This window comes from Globicephala melas, chromosome 2, assembly GCF_963455315.2.
Source record: "Globicephala melas chromosome 2, mGloMel1.2, whole genome shotgun sequence".
NCBI lineage: Eukaryota > Metazoa > Chordata > Mammalia > Artiodactyla > Delphinidae > Globicephala > Globicephala melas.
The window spans coordinates 98,935,731-98,950,902 of record NC_083315.2 but is presented as its reverse complement, the minus strand read 5'-3'; the positions used below and the strand labels follow the sequence as shown (position 1 = coordinate 98,950,902).

The 15,172-nt window shown below is 41.0% G+C and overlaps 2 protein-coding genes across 3 annotated transcripts in view; both read right to left on the bottom strand.

Moving 5' to 3' along the window:
* The window catches only part of GREM1 (gremlin 1, DAN family BMP antagonist), a 42,898-nt gene extending 30,531 nt beyond the window's left edge, over positions 1 to 12,367 (bottom strand). Inside the window, exon 1 of the mRNA XM_060294517.1 lies at positions 12,270 to 12,367. The gene's annotated coding sequence lies outside the window, so the exon portion shown is untranslated. The remainder of the gene's footprint in view (positions 1 to 12,269) is intronic.
* Positions 12,368 to 13,780: 1,413 nt separating this feature from the next.
* SCG5 (secretogranin V) overlaps positions 13,781 to 15,172 on the bottom strand; it is a 53,947-nt gene continuing 52,555 nt past the window's right edge. For both annotated transcript variants that reach the window (XM_060294514.1, XM_060294515.1), the window contains exon 6: positions 13,781 to 14,164. In XM_060294514.1, coding sequence (XP_060150497.1) covers positions 14,069 to 14,164 — 96 coding nt within the window. In that variant the 3' untranslated portion in view covers positions 13,781 to 14,068. The remainder of the gene's footprint in view (positions 14,165 to 15,172) is intronic.

Here is a 15,172-nt window from a genome sequence, read left to right as displayed (position 1 = left end):
AAGGAAGGAAACTACATAATGATCAAGGGATCAATCCAAGGAGAAGATAGAAAAATTGTAAATATATATGTACCCAACATAGGAGCACCGCAATACATAAGGCAACTGCTAACAGCTATAAAAGAAGAAATTGACAGTAACACAATAATAGTGGGGGATTTTAACATCTCACTTACACCAATGGACAAATCATCCAGAGAGAAAATTAATAAGGAAACAGAAGCTTTAAATGACACAATAGACCAGATAGATTTAATTGATATTTATAGGACATTACATCCAAAAACAGCAGATTACACTTTCTCCCCAAGTGCGCACGGAACGTTCTCCAGGATAGGTCACATCCTGGGTCACAAATCAAGCCTCAGTAAATTTAAGAAAATTGAAATCATATCAAGCATCTTTTCTGACCACAACGCTATGAGGTTAGAAATCAATTAGAGGGAAAAAAACGTAAGAAACACAAACACGTGGAGGCTAAGCAATACGTTACTAAATAACCAAGAGATCACTGAAGAAATCAAAGGGGAAATAAAAAAATACCTAGAGACAAATGACAGTGAAAACACGACGATCCAAAACCTATGGGATGCAGCAAAAGGAGTTCTAAGAGGGAAGTTTATAGCAATACAAGCCTACCTCAAGAAACAAGAAAAATCTCAAATAAACAATCTAAGCTTACACCTAAAGGAATTAGAGAAAGAAGAACAAACAAAACCCAAAGTTAGCAGAAGGAAAGAAGTAATAAAGATCAGAGCAGAAATAAATGAAATAGAAACAAAGAAAACAATAGCGAAGATCAATAAAACTAAAAGCTGGTTCTTTGAGAAGATAAACAAAATTGATAAACCATTAACCAGACTCATCAAGAAAAAAAGGGTCAAGACTCAAATCAATAGAATTAGAAATGAAAAAGGAGAAGTAACAACGGACACTGCAGAAATACAAACGATCATGAGAGATTACTACAAGCAACTCTATGCCAATAAAATGGACAATCTGGAAGAAATGGACAAATTCTTAGAAAAGCACAACCTTCCAAGACTGAACCAGGAAGAAATAGAAAATATAAACAGACCAATCACAAGCACTGAAATTGAGACTGCGATTAAAAATCTTCCAACAGGGCTTCCCTGGTGGTGCAGTGGTTGAGAGTCCACCTGCAGATGCAGGGGATACGGGTTCGTGCCCTGGTCCGGGAAGATCCCACATGCCGCAGAGCAGCTGGGCCCGTGATCCACAGCCCCTGGGCCTGTGCGTCTGGAGCCTGTGCTCCACAACGGGAGAGGCCACAACAGTGAGAGGCCCGTGTACCGCAAAAAAAAAAAATCTTCCAACAAGCAAAAGCCCAGGACCAGCTGCCTTCACAGGCGAATTCTATCAAACATTTGGAGAAGAGCTAACACCTATCCTTCTCAAACTCTTCCAAAATATAGCAGAGGGAGGAACACTCCCAAACTCATTCTACAAGACCACCATCACCCTGATAAAAAAAACCACACAAAGATGCCACAAAAAAGAAAACTACAGGCCAATATCACTGATGAACATAGATGCAAAAATCCTCAACAAAATACTAGCAAACAGAATCCAACGACACATTAAAAGGATCATACACCATGATCAAGTGGGATTTATCCCAGGGATGCAAGGATTCTTCAGTATACACAAATCAATCAGTGAGATACACCATATTAAAAAATTGAAGAATAAAAACCATATGAGTATCTTAATAGATGCAGAAAAAGCTTCTGACAACATTCAACACTGATTTATGATAAAAACTCTTGGGAAAGTGGGCACAGAGGGAACCTACCTCAACATAATAAATGCCATATATGACAAACCCACAGCAAACATCGTTCTCAATGGTGGAAAAACTGAAAGCATTTCCTCTAAGGTCAGGAACAAGACAAGGATGTCCACTATTATTCAACATAGTTTTGGAAGTCCTAGCCATGGCAATCAGAGAAGAAAAAGGAATAAAAGGAATACAAATTGGAAAAGAAGAAATAAAACGGTCACTGTTTGCAGATGACATGATACTCTACATAGAGAATCCTAAAGATGCAACCAGAAAACTTGTAGAGCTAATCAATGAATCTGGTAAAGTTGCAGAATACAAAATTAATGCACAGAAATCTCTTGCATTCCTATACACTAATGATGAAAAATCTGAAAGAGAAATTAAGGAAACACTCCCATTTACCACTGCAACAAAAAGAATAAAATACCTAGGAATAAACCAACCTAAGGAGACCAAAGACCTGTATGCAGAAAACTATAAGAGGCTGATGAAAGAAATTAAAGATGATACAAACAGATGGAGAGATATACCATGTTCTTGGATTGGAAGAATCAATATTGTGAAAATGACTATACTGCCCAAAGCAATCTACAGATTCAATGCAATCCCTATCAAATTACCAACAGCATTTTTTACAGAACTAGACAAAAAATCTTAAAATTTGTATGGTGACACAAAAACCCCTGAATAGCCAAAGCAGTCTTGAGGGAAAAAAACAGAGCTGTAGGAATCAGACTCCCTGACTTCAGACTATACTACAAAGCTACAGTAATCAAGACAGTATGGTACTGGCACAAAAACAAAAACATAGATCAATGGAACAGGATAGAAAGCCCAGAGATAAACCCATGCACCTTTGGTCAACTAATCTATGACAAAGGAGGCAAGGATATATAATGGAGAAAGACAGTCTCTTCAATAGGTGGTGCTGGGAAAACTGTATAGCTACATGTAAAAGAATGAAATTAGAACACTCCATAACACCATACACAAAAATAAACTCAAAATGGATTAGAGACCTAAATGTAAGACTGGACACTATAAAACTCTTAGAGGAAACATAGGCAGAACACTCTTTGACATAAATCACAGCAAGATCTTTTTTGATCTACCTCTAGTGTAAAAAATAAACAAATGGGACCTAATGAAACTTAAAAGCTTTTGCAAAGCAAAGGAAACTACAAACAAGACAAAAGACAACCCTCAGAATGGGAGAAAATATTTGCAAACAAATCAATGGACAAAGGATTAATCTCCAAGATATATAAACAGCTCATGCAGCTCAATATCCAAAAAACAAACAACCCAATCCAAAAATGGGCAGAAAACCTAAATAGACATTTCTCCAAAGAAGACATACAGATGGCCAGGAAGCATATGAAAACCTGCTCAACATCACTAATTATTAGAGAAATGCAAATCAAAACTACAATGAGGTATCACCTCACACCAGTCAGAATGGGCATCATCAGAAAATCTACAAACAACAAATGCTGGAGAGGGTGTGGAGAAAAGGGAACCCTCCTACACTGTTGGTGGGAATGTAAATTGATACAGCCACTATGGAGAACAGTATGGAAGCTCCTTAAAAAACTAAAAATAGAATTACCATATGACTCAGCAATCCCACTACTGAGCATATACCCAGAGAAAACCATAATTCAAAAAGAGTCATGTACCCCAATGTTCATTGCAGCACTATTTACAATAGCCAGGTCATGGAAGCAACATAAATGCCCATCAACAGATGAATGGATAAAGAAGATGTGGTACATATATACAATGGAATATTACTCAGCCATAAAAAGGAATGAAATTGGGTCATTTGTAGAGTCGTGGATGGATCTAGAGACTGTCATACAGAGTGAACTAAGTCAGAAAGAGTAAAACAAATATCGTATATTTACGCATATATGTGGAACCTAGCAAAATGGTACAGATGAACCAGTTTGCAGGTCAGAAATAGAGACACAGATGTAGAGAACAAACATATGGACACCAAGGGGGGAAAGCGGCGGGGGGTGGGGGTGGTGTGATGAATTGGGAGATTGGGATTGACATGTATACACTGATGTGTATAAAATGGATGACTAATAAGAACCTGCTGTATAGAAAAGTAAATAAAATAAAATTCAAAAAATAAATAACTTGGTCAAGGTCACTCAATATGGAAGTAGCAGAACCCAAGGTCAAATGTAAATTTAATTACAAAATTTTTGTGCCTAACTACTCTGATGAACTCTGATGGTACAGGGTCAAATACATAATAATAGTGTACAAATAGCTGAAGATTTTTTATTATTTGTTTATTTTGCTACAAAGTACGTGAGGGAAGAGTCTACATCTTATACATCTTTGTATAAGAAGACTCCCAAATCCCAGAGTATGGCTCAGTATTTGGCACCTAGAATAGTTCCTTGATAAGTTACTGCTGAAAGAATAAATGAATTAATAAATGAACGGTATTGTGATGAATACTACCAAGGAAAGTGATACTAAAAGATGACATTCATATGATGGCCTGCTTGTGGTTTTATTAAATTGTCAGACTGGTTTTATTAAGATGTTTCTCACTCCTCATGTGTTCAATTGCCTCTCCTAAGAGCTATTACAAATATTTTTCTCTTTCCTGTGTGTATATTTTTAGTTTCTGTTGGGAGGGATAGCTAATCGACAAGCTCTCCTGCCTCATCAAAGGCATCAAACAATAGAACATTCAGTCTGTTAGGATGGACTTCCAGGTCTATTTATCTCACCCCATCTTGTAGCAGTTCTTTCCTAAAAAACCTCTTTTCAAGGAGCTGTTTCTACTAGAACCTTTGCAAACACCTTGCCTTTGCTTCCGAAGCCAAAGGGTGACATCCACAAATCTCTTGCTAGTTTTCTCCAGTGTTTCCTCTGTGCCCATTAGCAATACAGTTTTCTTTCACTAGTTATGATAATTTTCTGCCTTCTTTTAGGGCTGAGAGCTCCCAGATCTGCTATCTTCTATACATTTTCTTTTCATTGCGAAACCCATGTGTATTGTAGGAGGAAATTTGATCCATCTCTTTCTGATTCATCTACAACTCAGTCACCAAACTGGGGAGAGCAGCCTGACAGCCACAAAGTCCTGGTAGAGTCTCTTTTTTCCTTTAGAAACAGGAAGTTATGGATGTGAAGAGCGAGCACTCCTACTAGGCTCAGGCTGTTGGTAAAACCAAGGTTTCGGGAGGCTTCAGGGAATGATACTTTCTCAAAATAGATTCCTCTTTAAGTAGGGCTGTCTTTCATTATTTTTTGTGATGAATGTCTTGGGAGTTGCTTTTGAGGGGTGATGGAACTGACCCACCCTCCTGACTTCACCTTGGGGCTCCTCTGTGTGCTAAGCAAGCTTCCATGGATTGGCCAATGTTTCCCAAGGTCTCACTGTTCTAATTCCAAAAGCAGTTACCGTAGCACTTGATATAGTTAAAGGCTGACATATGCTCTGTGTGCTGTCCACATGGCTACTGGATCTTCCCCTGGTCAGAGGAGCCCTGGCAGTTGAAAGGCCATGGCACAACCTGATGCTGAGGCTGCCCAGAGACCTGCCCTTGGGGTAAGCAGGACCACTACACTGGTCTGGTCTATCTCCCTGATGATTAAGTCATGCACAGCCATCGTTTGAGGACAGCAAATAAAGGTGCCTGACACTCCCCAGCTGTCAACATTTGGGCGGTGACTCAGGGAAGTAGGGAGCAGTCATATCAGATGATTTTTAAAAGGACCTGACAATCGTATACACAGCTTATTGTCAATCTGTCAACCAATGCAAAGTAAGAGGTAACGCCAGTAATACCTTTCCTTCTTTTTTTTTTTTTTGGCTGTACTGAGCAGCTTGCAGGATTTTAGTTCCCCGACCAGGGATTGAACCCGGGCCCCAGCAGTAAAAGCGCCGAGTCCCAATGACTGGACCACCAGGGAATTCCCCCACCTTTCCTTCTTTATACATAGTCTGAGATATTCAACCTTATATGAATTTTAAAAACATCCCATAATATCCTTCATTCAGCAGTTATTGCATTTGTCAACACCTGGGTAAGTACCATGATAGAATGAAAAATAAGACATAGTCCGTGGCCTCAAGGAGTTTATAACCCTGTAGAGTGAGGCAGACACATAATAAGCAGACAAGTATTGGGTAGCCGTGTGGTACAAGGAAAAGAGTGTTAACTGCAGAGATGAAGAGACTAAAATTCAATTTCCAACTCTGCCACTTACTAGTTGTAGAGCTTTGGCTAAGTGATGTAACCTCTCTGCCTCAATTGCTTCATCTAGAAAATGTAAAGCAGAAGAATTAAATGAACCATGTATATATAAACTGCTCTACATATATAGTAACTCTTATCATTATTATGCCCTGTTATAGGGACTGAGTGGAAGTATGTGTGGGGTCTCCTAGGAACACAAAGGGTTATAAAAGGGTCAATACTACTTGATGTTGGGGGGGAAGAGTGACCTCTGACCTGACTGTATTTCCAGGTGAAAGTTGCTGGGAAGAATAGCTACCCAGTATGTTGGAGTTCATATCCTCTTAGAATGAGCCTTAACTATTCTGACACAGTGAGGTGGAGATGGTACACTAGCCCAGCCCGGAGTCCGCTTAGCGTTACAAATAGCTCCCAGGCATCACAAGACCTGGAATTTCTATTTGCCCTGACATTTCAGTATTTCTAGTTCCCTTACCCCCTTCTCCTGTTTTTTCTTGTCTAGATTATAAACTTGAACAGCCTTTGGCCTGGTCCATACACTATCACCAGCGATCTTTCTAAAACATGAACTTGGTAATGTCCCTACCGCTTATGAAATCCTCCTGGGACTTTTCATCCTTCGGGATGAAATCCATACTCTTTAGTGTGGCCCATATGGCTCTTCATGACTGGCTCTTCCTCCTCACCAGACTCCTCTCTTAGATTTCCCCTCCATGTTACCCTTAAAACTATCACCAGACTGGGCTCCCTCCACACGCTATTGCCTCTCTCTCCTCTGGAGTTTTGAACATGCGCTCCCTTGCCTGAAATATTCTGCCTTCCATCTCCTTCCTGGTTTGAAGAACTCTTTTGAGACTCAGCTCGGGTGTGACCTTCTGGCTTCCTTTCCCAGTAGCCCACCAGGTGCCCCCTGCAGTTCTGATGCTCTGATGGAGCATCTTTCCCTCTGAAATAGGTGTTCACTGACTCCCAAAGGGCTCCAGGTGAGGTCTGGCTAAACAGGATATAGCTAAACTTAGAGTTCTTAGGTGTCAGAGGAAGCGCAGTATCTATTTTCTTTTGATTTGCTTTAATTTTGTGGGAATCATGAGATTACTAGAGTCTAGAAGTGAGGGCTTTTGCAGATATGGAATAAACTAGGCTCTGAACTGCAGCTGCTACAACATCCTGCCCAATCTCCCCACTCCACCCCCAGCCCCAGCTCGGCTCCAAGACTCCATCATCTTTATTCACTATTCCACTTGACTCTGCAATGTCACCCCAATAGGTGGGTGTGGGCTTGTCTGAACCTTTGCATTGGCAAACCATGCCTTTGCACTCTGCATTGGCTTTATTGCTTTAGTTTTACTGCTGCTACCTTCCCATCTTTTAGTAGTGTTCCTCTCCACCCCACACACGTTATACCTAGATCGGTATTTTCTGTAAGTTATTTAATGGAGAACCCCCAGAAACAGGGCTTCTCAATCTTTTTCAACCCACACCCACTCCTATGTTTTCTCACTCTTTCTTCTGTGCATGCCCGCCTGCGAAGTAGTAGGTATCTTGTGAGTGTGTTGGGGGAGAGAGTGGGGATCTACAACCATCTTCCTTTTTATTAAGATCCTTGGTTGAAGCATTGTGGAAAAATTGATAGACCTCAGAGGTGAGGTAAAGACCCTTCCAGCACCCAGAAAATTTAGTATTTCTGCTGTAGATGCAGCCCAAACTCCACCAGAAGGAAATGGCCTTTCTGAGTCTGTCTTTCTGATGGAGGGTCCCTTCCTTTCCTGCCTCAAGTCGTCATCCTCTTTCCAGGAGGACCTCTTCTCCTCCCAGGGACTCTGAGCCCTCACCATCCAGCTCACCGCCACCACCAGATTCTGTCTCCTAGGAAACCCCCTGCTACTTCCTTCCCCAGCACCCCAGGGAAACATCAGTCTCTGTTTTTGCTTCCCCACATTTTCCACAGCCTTACCCAGTAAAGCTTTATACCTTGTCTGACATTGCTATTTCACCATTAATTGTGGTTTTATTGTGGAAAATTTCAAATATACCCAAATGTAGAGACAGAAGTTCAATGAACCGCCATGTGCCCATGACCCAGCTTCAACAATTATCAATTTATGGCCAATCTTGATTTATCTATACCCCCAATTCCCTCCTTCACTACCACTATCATTGGATTATTTTAAAGCAACTCCAAGATATCTTATCATTTTATCTGTAAATAATTCAATATTTATCCCTAAGAGAATTGTTTTAAAAAAATATAGCCATATACAGAAGCAGACACATGGAGCAATGGAACAGAGTAGAGAGCCTAGAAAAAAACCCACACACCTACAGTCAATTAATCTATGACAAAGGTGGCAAGAATATACAATGGAGAAAAGACAGCCTCTCTAGCAAGTGGTGTTGGAAAAACTGGACAGTCACATGTAAATTAATGAAGTTAGTACACTCCTTCTCACTATACACAAAAATAAACTCAAAGTGGCTTAAAGATATGATATGATACCATAAAACTTCTAGAAGAGAACTTAGGCAAAACATTCTATGACGTAAATCGTAGTAATGTTTTCTTAGGTCAGTCTCCCAAGGCAAAAGAAATAAAAGCAAAAATAAATTAATGGGACCTAATCAAACTTAAAAGCTTTTCTACAGCAAAGGAAACCGTAAACAAAATGAAAAGACAACCTACAAAATGGGAGAAAATATTTGCAAATGATGTGACCGACAAGGGCTTAATTTCCCAAATATACAAACAGCTCATACAGCTCAATATCAAAAAAACAAACAACCCAATCAAAAAATGGGCAAAAGGCCTAAACAGACATTTCACCAAAGGAGACATACAGATGGCCAACAGGCACATGAAAAAATGCTCAACGTTGCTAATTATATGAGAAATGCAAATCAAAACTACAATGAAGTATGGTATCACCTCACACTAGTCAGAAGGGCTATCATCAAAAAATCTACAAACTGGGCTTCCCTGGTGGCGCAGTGGTTAAGAATCTGCCTGCCAATGCAGGGGACACGGGTTTAAGCCCTGGTCTGGGAAGATCCCACATGCCGCGGAGCAACTGGGCCCGTGAGCCACAACTACTGAGCCTGCGCGTCTGGAGCTTGTGCTCCTCAACAAGAGAGGCCACAACAGTGGGAGGCCCACGCACCGCAATGAAGAGTGGCCCGCCCTCGCTGCAACTAGAGAAAGCCCTCGCACAGAAACGATGACCCAACACAGCCAAAAATAAAAATTAATTAATTAATTAATTTAAAAAATCTACAAACAATAAATGCTGGACAGGGTGTGGAGAAAAGGGAACCCTCCTACACTGTTGGTGGGAATGTAAATTTGTACAGCCACTGTGGAGAACAATATGGACGTTCTTTAAAAAACTAAAAATAGAGCTATCATGTGATCCAGCAATTCCACTATTGGGCATATATCCAGAGAAAACCATACTTCGAAAGGATATATGCACCCCAGTGTTCATTGCAGAACTACTTATTATACAATAGCCAAGACATGGAAGCAACCTAAATGTCCATCGACAGACAAATGGATAAAGAAGATGTGGTACATATATACAATGGAATATTATTCAGCCATAAAAAAGAATGCAGTAATGTCATTTGCAGCAACATGAATGGACCTAGAGATTGTCATACTAAGTGAAGTAAGTCAGACAGAGAAAGACAAATGTCATATGATTTCACTTATATGTGGAAACTAAAAAAAATGATACACGTGAACTTATTTGCAAAACAGAAACAGACTCACAAACATAGAAAACAAACATGGTTTCCAAAGTGGGAAAATTAGGGATAATTTTAGGGATAATGAGAGATAATAAAAATTAGGGATAATGAGAGGGATAAATTAGGAGTTTGGGATTAACAGATACACACTATTATATATAAAATAAACCACAAGTTCCTACTGTATAGCCCAGGGAACTATATTCAATACCTTGGAATAACTTATAATGGAAAAGAATCTGAAAAAGAATATATATATGTATAACCAAATCACTCTGCTGTATACCAGAAAGTAACACAACATTGTAACTCAACTGTACTTCAATAAAATAAATAATAAAAAATTAAAATCTCATAATATCTCATAGCACCTAAATACCACCAAATATCCAGTCATTACTCAAATTTCCCCAGTTGTCTGATCAGTGTCTTTTTCATTTGAGTCAGGGTACAGTTAAGACTCACACACTGTATTTGGATTGTATGTCTCTTAAGTCTTTCTAAATCTATAATAGTAGTTCCCCATCTATTTTTTTATTCCTGCCATTTATTTGTTGAAAAATGCTGGGTCACTGGTCCTGTAGAGTCTCTCCGGTTCTGGATTTTGGTGATTACTTCCTAGTGGTGTGTTTAACCTGTTTCTATTAGCAGGGAGTTAAACCCAGTGGTTCAGGTAAGATTGTTTGGGCAAGAGTATTTCATTGACAGTGCTTCATATTAATCATACCAGGAGGCACATAATATTTGTCTCTTGTTTGATCTGATTGCCTAGTGGGTTCAGGTGCTGCTGGCCTGGTTGATCTATTAGCAATTAACTCTTTGGTCTTTCACCTGGTGGTTAGAAGCCATTGACGATTATTGGCCACGACAATTTTCTTTTGAAATCCACATAAGAGAAGTTACTCTACCCTCTTCTTTCTTTCTCAAGGGTCCCTCACGACAAACTTTGCTGTTCCTCAGTGATGACCAACGTGGCTCACACGACTGCTCTCAGCAGTGATTTCTAAACTTTTGTAAGGTCACAGATCCCTTTAAGAATCTTGAACTTCTAAAGAAAAAAAACCCCACTAGGTATGCATGGGTATGCATAGGCACACAGAATGCCAGTGTCAGAGGCTCTTGGACCTCAGATTCGCCTGCACTCTACAAGCTTGTGGGCAGCTTTGACCTCATACGTAATCTTACTCCCCTGAGCTCCCCCTCTAACTCGAAGACTTTACCTCTCGCATTTAAGTGATCCTGTCTTTTGTTCTCTGACTTTACAATTTTTCTGCTTCCTCAAGCCCATTGATCTTCAGCTCCACTCAACTCTATTTCCTGTAATTGTCACAAAGGAGATGTCATTCATTGTCGCTCGAAATTTTTCCTTTGCCGAGAATCCAGACTCAGCTGCCCTCAGGTAACCAACGCTTTACCTTTCCCTCTTGTTTTCTTTTGTACCTATTGAAGCTTATTTCAAGCCACATTATTTCCGCTAATCTTTTGACCTTTCTCAGATCATTGATCCAACCCGACCCATTACAGAGCCTCATGTCTATAATGGGGCATCTCAGGGTTGCTTTCCCTCATGTTTTAGAATCTTGACTCCTTGGTGTTCTACCATGTGCCAATCTGTGGGGCCCACTCTCACATCTGCCTTATCTGCCCTTCCTCCCAAGATGCTGACAGTGGCTGGAGAAGGTTACTCAACAATGTTGGCAGGGTCCTTACGAATTCAGACTAAGTTATTAACTGGGCTCTCAGAGCAGTTCATGCACTTTCATTCATCCTCTCCTAATTCCCTATTTCTCTGCAACTCAAGATGTTGCCCATGGGCTTCCCTGGTGGCGCGGTGGTTGAGAGTCTGTCTGCCGATGCAGGGGACACGGGTTCGTGCCCCGGTCCGGGAGGATCCCACATGCTGCGGAGTGGCTGGGCCCGTGAGCCATGGCCGCTGAGCCTGCGCGTCCGGAGCCTGTGCTCCGCAACGGGAGAAGCCACAACAGTGAGAGGCCTGCGTACCGCAAAAAAAAAAAAAAAAAAAAAAAGATGTTGCCCACGGACCAGCATCACCAGCATCACCTATGTACTTATAAGAAATGCAAAATCTAAGGCCCTTCCTGGAACTACTGCATCAGAGCGTGCATGTTTAACAATACCCCCATGTGAATCCTATTACATTAATGATTGAGGATCACTGTCCTCTTTGTTCTCCACAACGCTTGTTCTAAATTCTTCTCAGAATACTTCAACTTATTCCTGATTTCCCCTATGGATGACTGCATCAGTCAGGGACCAACCAGGAAAACAGAAAACACTCTAAAGATTTCAAACAGAAATAATTCAATGTAGAAAATGGCTTATACAGGTGATAGAAAGGCCAGGAAGCCAAACAGGAGTTGGTGAGATAACCCAGAAATGAACAATATGACAGAAGCCATGGCCTCCTTAGGCTGCAGGGACCAGTGGAAGAGGTGACATGACTGGGGCCCAGGGGCCAGGCTTACCTGGCAGGAGATGGAGCCTCAGAGAAGATGCAGCTACCAGGAGCAAAAATGAATTACCTTGTTTTCTCCCATTTTCTCACCTTCTACTCCGCCCTCAGGGACCTCACATTAAACCCAGCCAGAAGTCAGCTGACAAGGCAGCCTGTGAAACAGGGGAGGGCAGAAAAGGCATTGGATGGCGAACAAGCCTAACCCAGGCACAATGACCTCCCCTTCTCCTGCTTCACTTCTACTTCCTTCCTCATGACCTCAAAGCATGTCTTTAGCCATTTTCCTTCCTTCTGTCCAATCTTGGAGAAAGAGATGTCCTTTGTCCTTCTTCTAAGAGGACTGGAACTGGTATAAAATGTAATTAAAATGCCTACAAAACACAGAATCCATAAAGGAGACCCTCCCAGCTCTATACGTCTCTAGGACGTGAGGGAACTCTCTCTTAAAATCAGGTGATAATGATGCTTCTGAAATGACACTACGGGTTGTGGAGAAATTGCCTGGTGAAGCCCTCTAGGAAACATGCCTCCTGCCGTAAAACAGGGGCCAATACCTTTCTTGATTTGTATAAGTAATAACAGACTCACATGCTAACTAAACATGGACAAGCTATTTCTATTAGACAAGTCACTGACATTTGGATTTAATATGCAGTTATTAAAATTAAAATCAAGAATGATCTTTCTTCCCTGAGTCCTTTCTCACTGCTGTCTCCCTCTTACAGACAACGAAATTGAGGCCAATGATATCAAAGCCTGAAACCATCACCTCTTTTACAGTGAGGAGGTATAAAGAGCACGAGAATAATCTCACCAGTGAACCGATTCCTGCCAGCCTTTCACTGATTTTTCTGACTCGGGAGGACTCGGCTGAAAGAAAATTGCCTGCCTCTTCAGAAGCATGCAGGAGAGCACGTCTGCATCTGCCGTTCCGAACTTTGAAAGCAGCATGGAGTTGACTGACCTACTCAGAGCTCATGGATTGGATGCTTTACTGCCTGAGGACCTGGCTGGTGTCCGTGTGAGTCCCCAGTGTGCCCCCCGCCAGAGCCCAGCCCTGTGCCTGGCACATGGTAGAAACAATGTTTGCTGAATAAAAACTCAGAGTCAGCAGACCTTAGTCCCCGAATACTGACTGTGCCATTTTCAGCTTTTCTTGGAAGCTGAGTCTCAGTCCCACCATCTGTAAAATGGGAATAATAATACCCCCCGCCATTTACTTCACCGTATTATTGTTAAGATCAGATAAGATCATATCTGTGAGTTTGTTCTAGTAAGCAGAGAGTTTTTAGAATGCTCTAAATGAAAAAGAAATGCACATACTCACGCTTGCAGACACATTTATTAAGATGCGGCCAAGTGAAATGTGTCAGCTCCTCCTGGGTACAATCTTCTTTATTGGTGTGTAATAATGCCCAAGGGCTGGATTAACTACATAATCAAAATCAAATGCCAGCCTTTTACAGACTTGGCCAAAACAGTGCCACCCGAAACACCATTTTAAACTGTAAGAAATCGGAGGACATTTCATTCATTTGCTTTTTATTGTTATTGACACATACGTTTTAATTTTAATGCTCACTGCAGCTCCACATCTAAAGGAAAAAAGCTCTTATCCTAATTTAGCAGAAAGCAGAGCTATCAGTGTGAAGGACAATAGGATATCAAAATACAGCTGCTTTTCATCCATACTTGTCTAAATTAGAAACATGCTGCCATTCACAGGGGCTCTGACAACGAGTGCACATAAGCAACACCAAGGAGGTCTGACGGGTCAGGTCGTGTGCGTTTCCACTCAACATCTTCGCTTTACTCTGGGTCCTTATCCTCACCTGAAAAATGAGGGACTGACTTCTTTGCCACAACATTGTCCAGTCTCTGTCCTTGCAGATATGGATTGACACTCTGAAAAAAAATACACGGTTGGAGTCATATGTGGACATCGGATACAGACATCGCACAGAAGAAGTGAACGAGAATTGTTTCTGGCCTATTGGGTTAACAAGGTAACAGTGGTGCCTACTACCTACCAGATGATTACTCCAGTGCACTAATCAATACCTCAGTGGCCAGAGAAACATTGACTGACAAGGTGTCTCTGTCTTTCACACAGCTAAGTATCACATACAATTGGGTTCCATCCCCTTTTTTGGCATAAAGATTTGAAGTGAACCAGCTAAGAAACCCTCACTATTAACTTAGATACAAAGCCTCACATGAAACAGAATTATTATCCTATGGCCTTATTTTAGGGGAGAGAGAATGTGAACGGCATTAAATCATTTTACAAGAAGAATGTTCTAAAGACGATGACAGAGCAGGGCCAGATGGGAATTAGTATCTGCAGAGTGGTCACAGATCACCTGTTGCTGTGACTGATTCTTTCAAAGCAGTATTCTACTTAAAGAGGACACATCAGGGGCTCTAGCAATCATTTTCACCTTCCCTCAGTCAAATTCAAAACACGAAGAAAAGAAGGAAGTTATACAGAAAGCTCCTTTAGTTTTGACTCAAGACTCCACCATCTGAAATCCTTTTCAGCTGTTGGTATTCTGAATCAGTCAAGGTTTTTCCATTCCTTCTCTAATCCGTATCTATGTTTTGAGGTTTGGATTTGAACTAGTAACTGGAGCTTTTCAACACAGTATTTAGCAAGCAGAAAAAATTCAGAAGTTTTGGAAGATATTTGTTTATTGAAGTTGCCTGCCAATAACTGAACAAAAACATAAGAAAGAAGCTGTAGTTACAAATAATCAGCAACCCCATCACACCTCTAGTCCCCATGGATGCATGGAGGCATTTTGCAGGGGGTCTCTCTTGCCCACGGGACATTGTCTGCCATAACTCTCGAAGGGTGAGCAGACATTCTCCAAAAGACAAGGCCTGGAATCGGAGTTTAGTATTTAATGAATG